Raw genomic sequence first — 12,786 nt, forward strand, 5'->3', positions numbered from 1 at the left:
TAAGGGGTGGGTGTCAAAAAGTATCCTCCTCTTGGCAAGATGCAGATTGCAACTGGATTCTCTGAATATAATGAACAACACAAGAATGGCCAAAAGTACCATGAGGAATAATCAATGAACCAAAGGCATTGACAAAGAGCACTCTGGACAATGCAACCAATAGCATTACCAGAAATTACATGCAGTGAGAGTGAATGGAGTGGCAGTAAAACTTTGCTTTGTTCCCAATTATGTATCTTGCAACATTATCTTGAAGTCCAGTTTGTGACTCTTCATCCCTCCCAATCCCTTCCTGTGCTTCCTCGGCTTTACTACAATCTTAGAAGGACAGATATACCAAAGACAGATATATGATATTTAGAATTTATCTCTTCCCTCTGGCTTGGTTGACAGAAAGTGCTGGGTAAATGCAAACTCTCTTAATCTTGAGCTGTGAACCTGTGTCCACTGGGACCTGTATTAATGCAGCCCAAACTCATTTTGTTGCAGATTCTAAACAGCCATTAGAGAAACTGGGATCTTGTTCCATCTGCCTGGACTAATTCCCTTGAAGTACTAGGAAACCATGCCTGCAGACCCATGAACAACAGGATATTGGCCTCATTATTTTGCACTATTAATGTTATAATTTATAAATTTAATATTTATTTAATATTTATTGAATTGATATCAAGATGAAATTATACATGCAAAGGAATATGTTATTTTAATATCTAACAGAGCAACATATTTATTAATCACGTTTCCCATTTAAACTCCTCCAGTTTCTTTATTTGTTCCATTGCTATCTTTGTTTGCCCTACACGATCATCCCTGCTGTTACTTCTGTCATCTCCTATCCTCCTGAGACTAGATTTCAATTCCACATTGAATGGAAACTTCATCATTAACTCCTCAGTGACTGGGGCTTGCATGAAGGGAAATTTCTCATTCAGGGTTGCTTATGGTTCCCAAGATCCTTTGTTATATGTACTCCATAGCAGACTGAAGGATATGGCATCTGGAAGGGGAGGTGGGGTGTCACCAAAAGCCACTCCTCTGCCCTACCTACTTTGTGACCCCTTTCTTGCATCTTCCTCCTGAGCTATAGGGAGAAGCTGTTTTCCCTGGATTGTTGGAGAAACCTTATAGAGGTTTATAAAATCATGAGTGGCATGCATAAGATAAATAGACAAAGTCTTTTCCCTGGGGTGGGAGAATCCGGAACTAGAGGGCATAGGTTTAGGGTGAGAGGGGAAAGATATAAAAGGAGCCTAAGGCGCAGGTTTTTCTCACATAGAGGGTGATCCGTATATGGAATGAGCTGCCAGTGGAAGTGGTGGAGGCTGGTACAATTACAGCATTTAAAAGGCAACTGGATAGTTACATGAATAGGAAGGGTTTCAAGGGATTTGGGCCAAATGCTGGCAGATGTGATTAGATTAGGTTAAGATAGCTGGTCGGCATGGACAAGTTGGACTGAATGGTCTGTTTCCATGCTGTACATCTCTATGCTGTCTTTAGACATGTGGTTTGGGATCTAGTGACTATACCAGGCCTGAGTGCATATCACACTAGCAGCTGGTACTGCCTCCCCATTGATGCTGCCATTCGTTGGACCTGCTGACCTCTGACTGGTTGGAATCTCTCAATGGATGGGACTTCTAATTACCCCCACCCAGGACCTTTCTCCAGGTCAAGGCCTGCCATTGCCCATTTGAGTGTGATGGGCCATTCCCTAAAAAAGGTAACAGGCTTCTTGCTGACCTTCTGGCCAGCAGGACAAATGGACCTCACCTCAATTAATACTGTCCTCTCTTTCTCTTTCCAGGTCTGCTGGCAATTTCTGTTATTTCAGATTTCTAATATCCATACTGACTTGCTCATGTGACTTTTTTTCAACTCAATTTTATACTGCTTGCTGCTTTTTAACACTTGCTAAATTCTTCATTGTAGATCTTTTATATATCAGGACGAGTTGGCATAGATATTAACCTAAAATTTATTGGGTTAGTTGAAATGAAATTAAGTTGTGTGAAATGATAAGGAGAAACATAAGACTTGATAATGATAATGATTAGAAAATTCACATTTTAATGTGTTAGTGTTGGCTGAACAAATGTCTGTTTCTTTACATCGTGTTGAACTCAACAGTAATGGGATGAACTGTAACACTAACAGTGGTAAGCTGAAGTTCTATTTAAACACACAACAAATCAGTTAATGCAGAATATTTTTCAGCTGAGTTTATGATTTTCACAGAATTGTGCTGTGTAAATATCATTTGGTTGATCGAGTCACATTTAAGTGGTGAATAGTGAGTGCATGCTTAAAGTTTTATGTCAAAGCTCATTAAAGAAATAAGCATTTTTCCAAGGAGACTCAAGGAAGCTTAAATGGGTTAATTGATCAAACTGGCACGGAAAACATGACTTGCTTATGATATTTGCCAGTTGTCAAACTGCTCATTTGCTCGACACTGGATAGTAACAAGATTTGATTATACAGCTTTTTACGGAGACAGTTTGAAAAAGCTTGTCTCTCAAAATATGTAGCTAAGGGAGGTCAATTGATCAACAATGGGCTGATCACCTGTTCTGGCTTGATCTTCAGAGATGTCTACATAAAACAGTTCGTTTGTGATCGTAAACATGGTACGTGTAAGATTTTTGCAAAATTTTTAATTGTGTGCTTTGCTTTAATACAGGACATTAGGTACATTCCATTGTTAAACTGTGTCAGGTTATTGATATCTAGAGTATATTGATGGACAGACTTGAGGGAACAAAGGATTTATATCTAATTCTGATTTTTGTTCCCCTGTCTAAACAGTAGAGCAGCGTTACCCGAAAAATGCTATTGCTTATGAAACTTGAGACAATCAGGTCAATATTATTTGCGAAATGATATAAGTTATATGTAATATTAATAAATTAAATGCACAATCATTTAAAAATAGGTCACATCCAAGACCAATACAATCACTACCAGAGCCAGATGGACAACTTTAACAGCATTTTGCAGCTTAACTGTTCCGCAAAGCAAGACTCTTACATTGACTTTCAAATGACAATAAGAATCTGTTAACTAGAGCTGATTATCTCTTTCTGATGCTGCCCTCCAATTCATTTAAGAAAAAACATTTCTTCAAGTAATGTCTCTATTTTATCAGAAGTTATATGTTAAGAGACATGGAGGGAAATGAATCAATCCATATTACACACACTGGCAGCTGTGCTCTGACTCCTGTTTTGCTTCAGTTTTGTCACCTGCCATTCTCAAATTCTATTCAGACATTTCATAAACCTTTGCTTCATAACTAGCTTGTAATCTTTCCTCTCATGTTAAGCTGGTTTATTCCTTTCAATTGCTTACTTCAACACACCTATAACAAATGTGTTCACCCTACATTATGTCACTGCACTGTCCTAACTTGTGAAATTACACATTTTAATCATTACCAATAGTCTTGCAATGTAATTGGTCACTTGTGCTTTTCAATTGTTTTATGAAAACTAGTTAAATAAAACCATGTTCCTCAGTTAGTTTCCCTCGTGTCACTGGATTTCCCAGAACAATTTTGGGAACCAGCAATTAGATTGCTGTCCTCTGAAGGGTAACCTTGCTTCCAATGCACTTCACAGAGCGGTCCTGCCGATCTATTTCATCGGTTGTTGATTCTCTTGCTCCTTGGGTGCTGCCTGACCTGCTGTGATTTTCTAGCGCCACACTTTTTGACTCTGATCTCCAGTATATGCTGTCCTCACTTTCTCCTTCACAGCAGTCTAAGGTCAGTTAGAAGCTAATTGTTGCCTGAAGTTTATGTAATTATTTTAACTACATCCTGAAATGTTATCAAACACAATCAAATGAAGTTTATGTACATTGGCAGCTGCTTATAATGCCTTTGGGAAAAAACAGTAATCAAAATGTGGATTAAAACAAGAATCAAATGGTTTGTTTTTTAAAAAAAGACACCAGTTGCAATGCATTTTTACTGCAGTGTACATGCATAATTATATACCTATAATATATTAACGCTTGTGTATAACACAGCCTTTACTATTTGTTGTACTTTAGCCACAATTTTGCAATGGAATCAATATCACAGACACAGCAATATCAATTTGGTGTTTGTATAGCACCTTTAATGTATAAGATGTTCAAACAGGCTAATCAGATAAAAACTAACAAAGCGAAAAGGAGGCAATATTGTGCACCAGACCAAACGTTTGGTCATGGAGGTAGTTGTTTTTTTTTTAAAAAAAAGGTGCATCTCAAAAGGAGACAAAGGCTGGTGTTTAAGCTCAGCTGCTAAAAACAGAACTGCTTCAACTTACTAGGAAAATACCCTTGCAGTATTTAATCTCTCAGTGAATCAGGATCAGTTGGGGCTGGACCTCGTGTAGGCAGTCAGCAGCAGTGCATTTATTTTGTAGCATTGAACCTTCTCATCCTGGTCTATATCATGCCAGCCAAAAACCAGTGTAGCAAAAGCACAGAGAAAAAAAATCAATTTGCAAAATTAAATTAGTTCACAAAAAAAATGTGCTAGAGCTGGCAAGGGCAAAATTGGTGAAATAACATCACAAGCTGCAAACCATTGATTGAAAATTTATTTAATTAAAAGGAATGTTGATAGGGTTGCTGGAAATATGGTTGCCTTTTGTGATTCTTTTCCTGTATTTCAGAGAAAGCCACAGGTAGAGACTGACACCTGCTGGATGCCAGACAGGACAGTGGGATTTGAGGAGCGGTCAAGTTGTTGGAAATCTGAAACTTGACAGCGGCCGAGAGCTTAGGAAAGAGGAATTGTCCCAAGTAAATCCTGTGGTACCCCAATCATATTGATCCCTTCAGGATGCTTATTGGTTGACTGACTGACCAACCCCTACCGGACAGCATTCATAGCTAGTCTCTGACCAGATACAAGTAATTTTGAATAATAATACATCATCATAATAATAATAATAAAGGCCATCAAGAAGTCAGGGGAAAGTACATTAGCCATTGAGAGCAAGTTTACTATTCAGGATAGCTAGGGGCACAGTAAAGGGAGGGAAAAGACCTCTAGTTTAAAGTTCAATTATTTCAATGTACAGAGGCCTGAATGGTCAGGCAGATGAGGTCAGAGCATGGATTGGCTCTGACTGGGATATTTTAGCTATAACTGAAACATGGCTGAGAGAAGAGCAGGACTGGCAGCTCAATATTCCAGGGTACAGAAGCTACAGGCGTGACAGAAGGAGAAGTGCGCGAGGAGGAGTTGCCCTTTTGATAAGGCAGGACATAACAGTGCTCAGAGAGGATATTCTAAAGGGGTCATCAAATGAGGCCATTTGGTTAGAACTTAGAAACAAGAAGGGGATAGTCACTTTGTTAGGACTGTATTATAGACTCTCAAATAGCCATGGGTTCTAGAGGAGCAAATGTGTAGAGAGATTGCAGATACCTGTATTTGCTGGAGATTTTAATTTCCCCTCAACTGACTGTGCCACCCAGAGTGTAAAAGGCCCGGACAGGGTGGAATTTGTCAAATGTGTCCAAGAAGGTTTCCTAAATCAATATGTAAAGGGCCCTACTCGGGAGGGCGCAACACTGGACCTCCTCTCAGGAAACGAGTTCAGGTAAGTGACTGAAGTGTCAGTTGGAGAGCACTTTGGGTCCAGTGACCATAACTCTCTTAGTATTAACATAATTATGAACAAAGATAGGACAGGTCCACAGGTTGTGGTGCTCAACTGGAGCAGGACCAATTTTGGGGCCATTAGGCAGGATCTAACAGAGGTCAATTGGGTGAGTCTGTTTGAAGGAAAAGGAATGACTGGAAAATGGGAGGCTTCTAAAAGTGTAATATCAAGAGTCCAAGGCTAATATGCCCCTGTTAGGGTGAAGGGAAAAGCTGGCAGATTTAGGATCCCTGGCTGATGAGGGATATTGAGGCTCTGGTCAGGAAAAAGAATGCATACTTTGGGTTTAACCTTTCAGGTTCAAGTGATCCCTAGATGACTATAAAAAGTGTAGGAGCATACTTAAGAGGGAAATCAGAAGATCAAAAAGACGGTATTGAAATGGATCTGGCAGAAAAGGTTAAAGATAATCGCAAGAGATTCTATAGCTATATTAAGAATAATAGGGTGGCTAGGAAGAGAATAGGTCTCCTTAAGGATCAACATGGCTGTCTAGGTGTAGAGCCATAGGAGATGGGGAGGATTTTTAACAAATATTTCTCCTCAGTGATTACAGAGGAGAGAATCATGGATGCTAAGGGAAACAAATGGGGATGTTTTGGGCCACATACATATTACCAAAAAGGTGTTTGTAGCCTTAAAGCACATTAAGTTGGATAAATCCCGTAGGCCTGATTAACTCCATCCTTCGACAAAGTGGGAGGCTGGGGAGAAATAGCAGGGATCCGGGCAAAGGTTTTTGCCTCAGCTTTAGCCATTGGTGAAGTTCCAGAAGACTGGACGGTGGCTAATGTTTCATTTTAGCAAAGACAAGCCTGGTAACTACAAACCAGTGAGACAGACATGAGTGATACAAAGTTGGAGATAATACTGAGGGACAGGATCAACCAACACTTGGATAAGTAAGGTCTGATTAGGGATAGTCAGCATGGAATTTTGTGTAGGAATTCATGCCTGACAAATCTTTTGTGGAGTTTTTCGAAAAGATAACCAAGAGGATAGATAAGGGTAGGGCAGTGGATGTTGTTTGTATGGACTTTAGCAAGGTCCCATACGAAAGGCTAGTCATGAAGGTTAGGGTCACATGGGATCCAGGGACAGCTAGCTAATTGGATTTGAGATTGCCTCAATGGTAGGAAGCAGAGGGTGATGGTTGAATGTCATTTCTTGGGCGAGAGGCCTGTCACAGGGGTGTGCCTCAGGGGTCGGTGCTGGGACTTTTGTTATTTACCTAAATGATCTGAATGTGAATGTACAAGGCATGAGTAGTAAGTTTGCAGATGCAAATTAGGAGGTATCATTGATAGCGAGGAAGGTTATCAAAAATTACAGAGGGATCTTGATCAGATGTGGAATCAGATGGGCTGAGGATTGGCAAATGCAATTCAGTACAGACAAGTGTGAGGTGTTGCACGTTGGGAAGTCAAAGGTAGAAATTATACAGTAAATGGTAAGGTCCTGAGGAGTGTTGTGGAACAGAGGGACCTATGAGTACAAGTACATAGTTCTTTGAAAGCAGTGTCATAGATGGGCAGGGTGGTGAAGGTGGCATTTAGCATGCTGGCCTTCATTGGTCGAGGCATTGAGTAAATGAGTTGGGTCAATAAGTTACAGTTGCCTAAGTCATTGGTGAGGCTGCATTTGGAGTATTGTGGACAGTTTTGGTCACTCCATTAAAGGAAAGACACAGTTAAACTGAAAGAGTGCAAAGATGATTTAAGAGGATGTTGCCAGGCCTAGTAGGCCTGAGTTATAGGGAAAGATTGGCCAGGATAGGACTTCATTCCTTGGAATGTAGGAGAATGAGGGATGAACACTGGTGTATAAAATCATGAGGGGCACAGATAGGATGAATGCATATAGCCTTTTTCCCCAGGGATAGGAAATTGAAAACTAGAGGGCATAGGTTTACGGTGAGAGGGGAAAGATTTAAGAAGGACCTGAGGGCTAACTACTTCACATTTAGAGCGGTGTATATATGGAATGGGCTACCAGAGAAAGTGGTTGAGGCAGGTACGATAATAACATTTTAAAAACATTTGGATAGGTTATATGGATGGAAAGGGTTTAGAGGGATATGGCCTAAATGTGGGCAATTGGAACTGGCTGAGTGTGCACCAGTTTGGGCTGAGGTGCCTGTTTCCATACTGTATTACTCTGACTCTAATGCCTTGCCAGACACTTCTCAACCCAGCTGGTAAATAACAGAGGCTCTGATCTTCAGTTTCCTGCAGCTTATCTGATGGTAGCTCTGGTTTACTTTAACTGGTTTTGATACTTGAGTCTGTTCAACTGACAATCAGATGCCTTTGATTTGAGAGATTGAATGTAGGGGCAGAGTGTAGTCCTTGAAGAAGTTTCAAAAGAAGGTGAGACTTGTAACATCGAGATGGACCAGGAACTGATGTGGGTAAAACTCTAGATGATCTTCAATCTGGAAGGTGGAAAATGGGAGGTTAACCACGCGAGAACTGGAATAGTTAAGTATGCAGGTACCGAAGGTATGTGATGAGGGTCTTAGCAGATAAGCTCATTATTTTTCTCCATTGTGAGAAAATCCAGCCCTTGGCTGGGAGCTCAGTCAGCTGGTTAACCATGAAGAACTTTCGGATTAAAGTCCTCATCTAAACTGCAGGGTGTAGATCTCAGGCCTGATCCTCCAGCTAAACACATTGCTGAGCTGTGACAGGTTGAACATCAATGTTCTTCGATCAAGACAGGCTGTGTTTCTTGGTGGATTGTAAAGCATGCCTTCTGACCTAGTTTGCAGGTAAACTCCTTCCACATTTGTAGAGAGGGCAAAGGTCAGGAGCAAGGGTAAAATAAAACAACTAAAGCAGGGCGTGGACCAGAGCCTGATTTCACTCCAGTCTTCATGCTGAAGCTGTCCAAAGGGGTCCTCTACACTGGAGACACTGCACAAGGTGCAGACGTGGAAACAGTTCGAAAGAATCATCTAAATTATTTCTTCCATGCCTGAAACTTATTCTCCCTCCAGTAAGCATCAAGAAAACCATGGTTATGGGACAGGGTGTTACGATATCTTGCTGAAAGTGGTTAGCAAATTCTGTCCCACTGGATCCACAGTGGCAGATAATCTGTCTCTTTATGCTGAACTTGTTGTATACATAAGGCAAGCAGCTACTGCCATCAGCCAACTCTCAAAACTCTCACGAGTTACTATCAGGAGCTGGTTAATGAGGCCTGTGTTCTCAGTGTCTCGTACAACTGTGAAATATGAATGACTTCCAGCTGTTGAGAGGGGAGGCTCAACAACTTCCGTCTTCATTGGATGCCAAGATGCACTGGCAACAAAGGACAAAACACATATGTCATGGTCCTCTCAAAGGCAACTCTCCCTGGTGTATTGGCACTCATTGAGCAGAAGCAACTTCCCATGCTCAGGCAGGCTTAGAAGATGGAAGACGGATGGACACTTGAGGATATTCTGTTTGCTAAGGTGGCTGGAGGCAGATGATCAGTTAGACACCCACAATATTCCACTTCAAAGATGCTTGCAAGTGTTACAAAGGTTTGAAACATTAAGTTCCACAGTTGCAGGACATTATTTGAGACAGAGATACAGCGACATTACTCATACACTGCTATAGAGATCAGTGATCACAGCGATGTGAACAATAACTGTCACACTAAAATCAACAATCCACAATGACACCTAACAGCTGCTTCAAATCTAGCCCTTGTGGAAGAACTACCACACCCCCAGCTTTCTCTCAGCTGGCCTCTTCAACCTCCAGCACAAGTGCACCATGAGCTGCTACCCCCATCCACAACACATTTAATTTGCTGTATGTGCACCATCTTATGTAGATGGGAACATGATGATCGAATCAACGTAATAGTTGATATTGAGAATACTCTGATCTCAGCCATTTTGTGTCTTCATTCAGGGACACCACCTTTACTGGAAGTAAATGGTTGCGTATGGTCAGGTGTTGAGTTACTACAAAAGCATCACTCAGTTCCATTCTCTCCCCTAGCAATACCTTTGCCTCCCATTGTGGCAGAAAATGCTCAAGTTAAAATCTAGAATCTAGACCCTGCCTTGACATAATTCAAGGTGGTATCTGCTTCCAGTACAAAGTCAGATGAACTTTACCAATATCGTGAGGGACACAAGTGAGAAGTCAGTATCAACAGAGGCAGGTACTTTATGCTGAAAATTTAGCACAGTTGAGGTAAATGCACAGATGGGTGAAAACCTTAGAGGTTGAGAATGGTGAATGTGCCTGTGGGCAGTGTGAACCTGGTGTCCAGTGTATACGAGTTCAATGTTCTATTCATCCAGCCAGCCAGAAATGATCACTCAGTCTCAGATGTCACTTGCTCATATTGGGCCGACATGTTATTCACTGCCCATTTCCAACTCATTTGCAACCTTACAGTGTTTCCACACCCATTCTCCTGCGATGTACGTTGCTTTGACATTTAGCTCCTTATCCATCAGCACCAGGTCTACAATAAAAGGATAAAAGATGAAAGCAAATGATCAGATTCAATTCATTCAACTTGCCAGTTCTGGCTGTGGCTCAGCACTTTGAGATCACAATCAAAGGGTCATGGGTTCTAATCTCACCCAAGAGATATCAACAAAACCCAGTGCACAATCCTATGGTGTGTTGATAGCGCACCGCACTGTCAGAGGGACAGTAGTGAAGGAGTGCCGCACCGTCAGAGGGACCATAGTAGGGAGCACCAGGTCAGCACCGAAGGAGCGCCGCACCGTCAGAGGGACCATAGTAGGGAGCACCAGGTCAGCACCGAGGGAGCGCCGCACCGTGAGAGGGACCATAGTAGGGAGCACCAGGTCAGCACCGAAGGAGCGCCGCACCGTCAGAGGGACCATAGTAGGGAGCACCAGGTCAGCACCGAGGGAGCGCCGCACCGTCAGAGGGGCAGTGCCGAGGGAGCGCCGCACCGTCAGAGGGGCAGTGCCGAGGGAGCGCCGCACCGTCAGAGGGGCAGTGCCAATGGAGTACTTGACTATCAGAGGTTTAGTATTTAAGGAATACTGCACAATTGAGTTGCCATCTTTTGATGGATGAGACTTTATACCAAGGCCCACCCATTCTCTTTTCCCACCCATTCTCTTCTCTAGATGTAACAGAACCTTTTATTCCACTTGAAAAGAAGGTTTTGCATTTCTGTAGTGTCCTTCATAATCCGTGAATGTTCCAAGGCATTTCATGGCTATTTAAGGGTCACTATTGTAATACATGAAATGTAGCAGTCAATTTGCAGATGGGAAACTCCTCCAAATAGCAATATGATCTATTTTTATGATGGCAGTTGGGGAATCTAAATGAGCCAGGACACAAAGCAGAAATCCACAGCCATTCTCTGAAATAGTGTTTGTGGGTCTTCCATATCCACCTCTGCGTGTACACATGCCAGAAGATAGTATCTCAAATAATACAGCACTCCCTCAGTTGGGAATGTAACCTTTGAGTTCAAATCCTGGTTTGGAATTTGAACCCATGATCTTCTTTCAGTTGAAATGCTACTATCTGATCCAGGGTTTATGAATATCTGATTTGATTAAGATTATGTAAATTATATATATATTTTTTTTATTTGCTTGTGGGATGTGGACTGGTTCAACTAGCAATTATTACCCTGGAGAAAGTGATGGTGAGTTGCCACTAAACTGCTGTAGCCACTGGGGTGCAGGCACACTAACATTGTTAAAGAGCAAGTTCCAAGATTTTGGCCCAGCAACAGAAAATAAATGGTCATATATTTCCAAGTCAAAAAGATGTATGGCTTGGAGGGGAACTTGCAGCTGGTAGCGTTGTTATGTATCTGCTGCCCTTGTCCTTCTAGGTGGTAGAGTATGTGTATATGGAAGGTGATGTCAAAAGAATCTCGAGTTACTGCAGTATGTTTGCTACGATGCAGTATTGAGTACAGACAGATCAAATGGTGAAAGCAAAGAGAAACAATGTACGTGGTATGGTCAAATAGATTATCTGCAATTGAGTTTTTTGGGGGCGGAGAGGCAGACACCACAGAACATTATTTCAGGTGATTAAAGAAATAGGGTGCAGTGCATGAAAGAGCAAATTATAGATAGAATGGTCTCTTCTCATTTAATGTCTTATGTATCAATTCATCAACCATCATTAAGACAGGAGTTTTAACAGTGTTTTGAATAGTATATGCCACAGATTATTAGTGAGGCAGTTTGGAGTAGTCCTAAAGGGAAGTAAAGATTTTGAGGCGAATGTATCAGAGGGAGCTGGCAAACACTGCTTTTATAATTTGTGAAGTACACTCATTCACAATGGAGGTGCAAAAAATTCAAATTCTTTTCGGTCAAACTCATTAGAAACTGGGAAGATCTGTTTCACAGATTGGAATCATAGCATAAGTGACTTCTAGGTCCTTGCAGATTATTTAAACAGCTATGAACAAAGAGCACAGAATTGTTTCTGAAGAAAACATATCCAAACACTGTCACATTCAGACAAGCACTTCAATTAAGATTTCTGATTAAACGGCAAAACACTTGTGTAATAATGCCTTCTGAGTGAATGCAGCATGGTACTGCAGTTCTTTAAAACCTCTCTCTCATCATTTAGTTGAGTCTAGAGGAAAAGAAATCCCATTTCCCTCAATGGCTCACATTTAAGGATTTTTAAATTCAACTCCAACTTTAGATGTTGCTTGCTCCTTGCTCCCACTCCACAGTTTTTTTTCATCTCTACCGAGTGTGTTGTGGATAACTTAAAATGGACTGTATATATCACATCATCTGTTAAGGTTAGTCCATGATACAATAGTTAATCACCCATAGGGTCTGTGGAGTCTGAAGACTGATCTTACATTTGATAGCATCCTGACTGAACTGTTCAGTCAGCACTGACTGAGGACAGAGGCGAGTGAGAAAATCCCAAAAGAGGGATAGGTCAGATAGCAGCTCATGGGAAGAGGAATTAGAGAGTTGCCACTAAAATGGAGTATTCCCCATTGACACTGGAATAATCTTCCCCAAATGTGAAACTTTCATTGTGGATTAACTGGTGCAGTTTATCACACAAGTCCAGTTTGTAATTAAACTTTAGTACAATATTGTGATTAAGATTTGTGAAGGTTA

The 12,786-nt window shown here is 41.3% G+C and overlaps 1 protein-coding gene across 4 annotated transcripts in view; it reads right to left on the reverse strand.

Annotated features, from left to right (window-relative positions):
• Positions 1–2,643: 2,643 nt before the first annotated feature.
• amdhd2 (amidohydrolase domain containing 2) overlaps positions 2,644–12,786 on the reverse strand; it is a 23,032-nt gene continuing 12,889 nt past the window's right edge. For all 4 annotated transcript variants that reach the window (XM_087997886.1, XM_043711445.2, XM_043711446.2 and 1 more), the window contains one exon: positions 2,644–10,145. In XM_087997886.1, the coding sequence (XP_087854012.1) occupies positions 10,036–10,145 (110 nt within the window). In that variant the 3' untranslated portion in view covers positions 2,644–10,035. The remainder of the gene's footprint in view (positions 10,146–12,786) is intronic.

This window comes from Chiloscyllium plagiosum, unplaced genomic scaffold (genome assembly GCF_037043375.1).
Source record: "Chiloscyllium plagiosum isolate Xiang-an unplaced genomic scaffold, Cpla_swu_hap1 HiC_scaffold_20, whole genome shotgun sequence".
NCBI lineage: Eukaryota > Metazoa > Chordata > Chondrichthyes > Orectolobiformes > Hemiscylliidae > Chiloscyllium > Chiloscyllium plagiosum.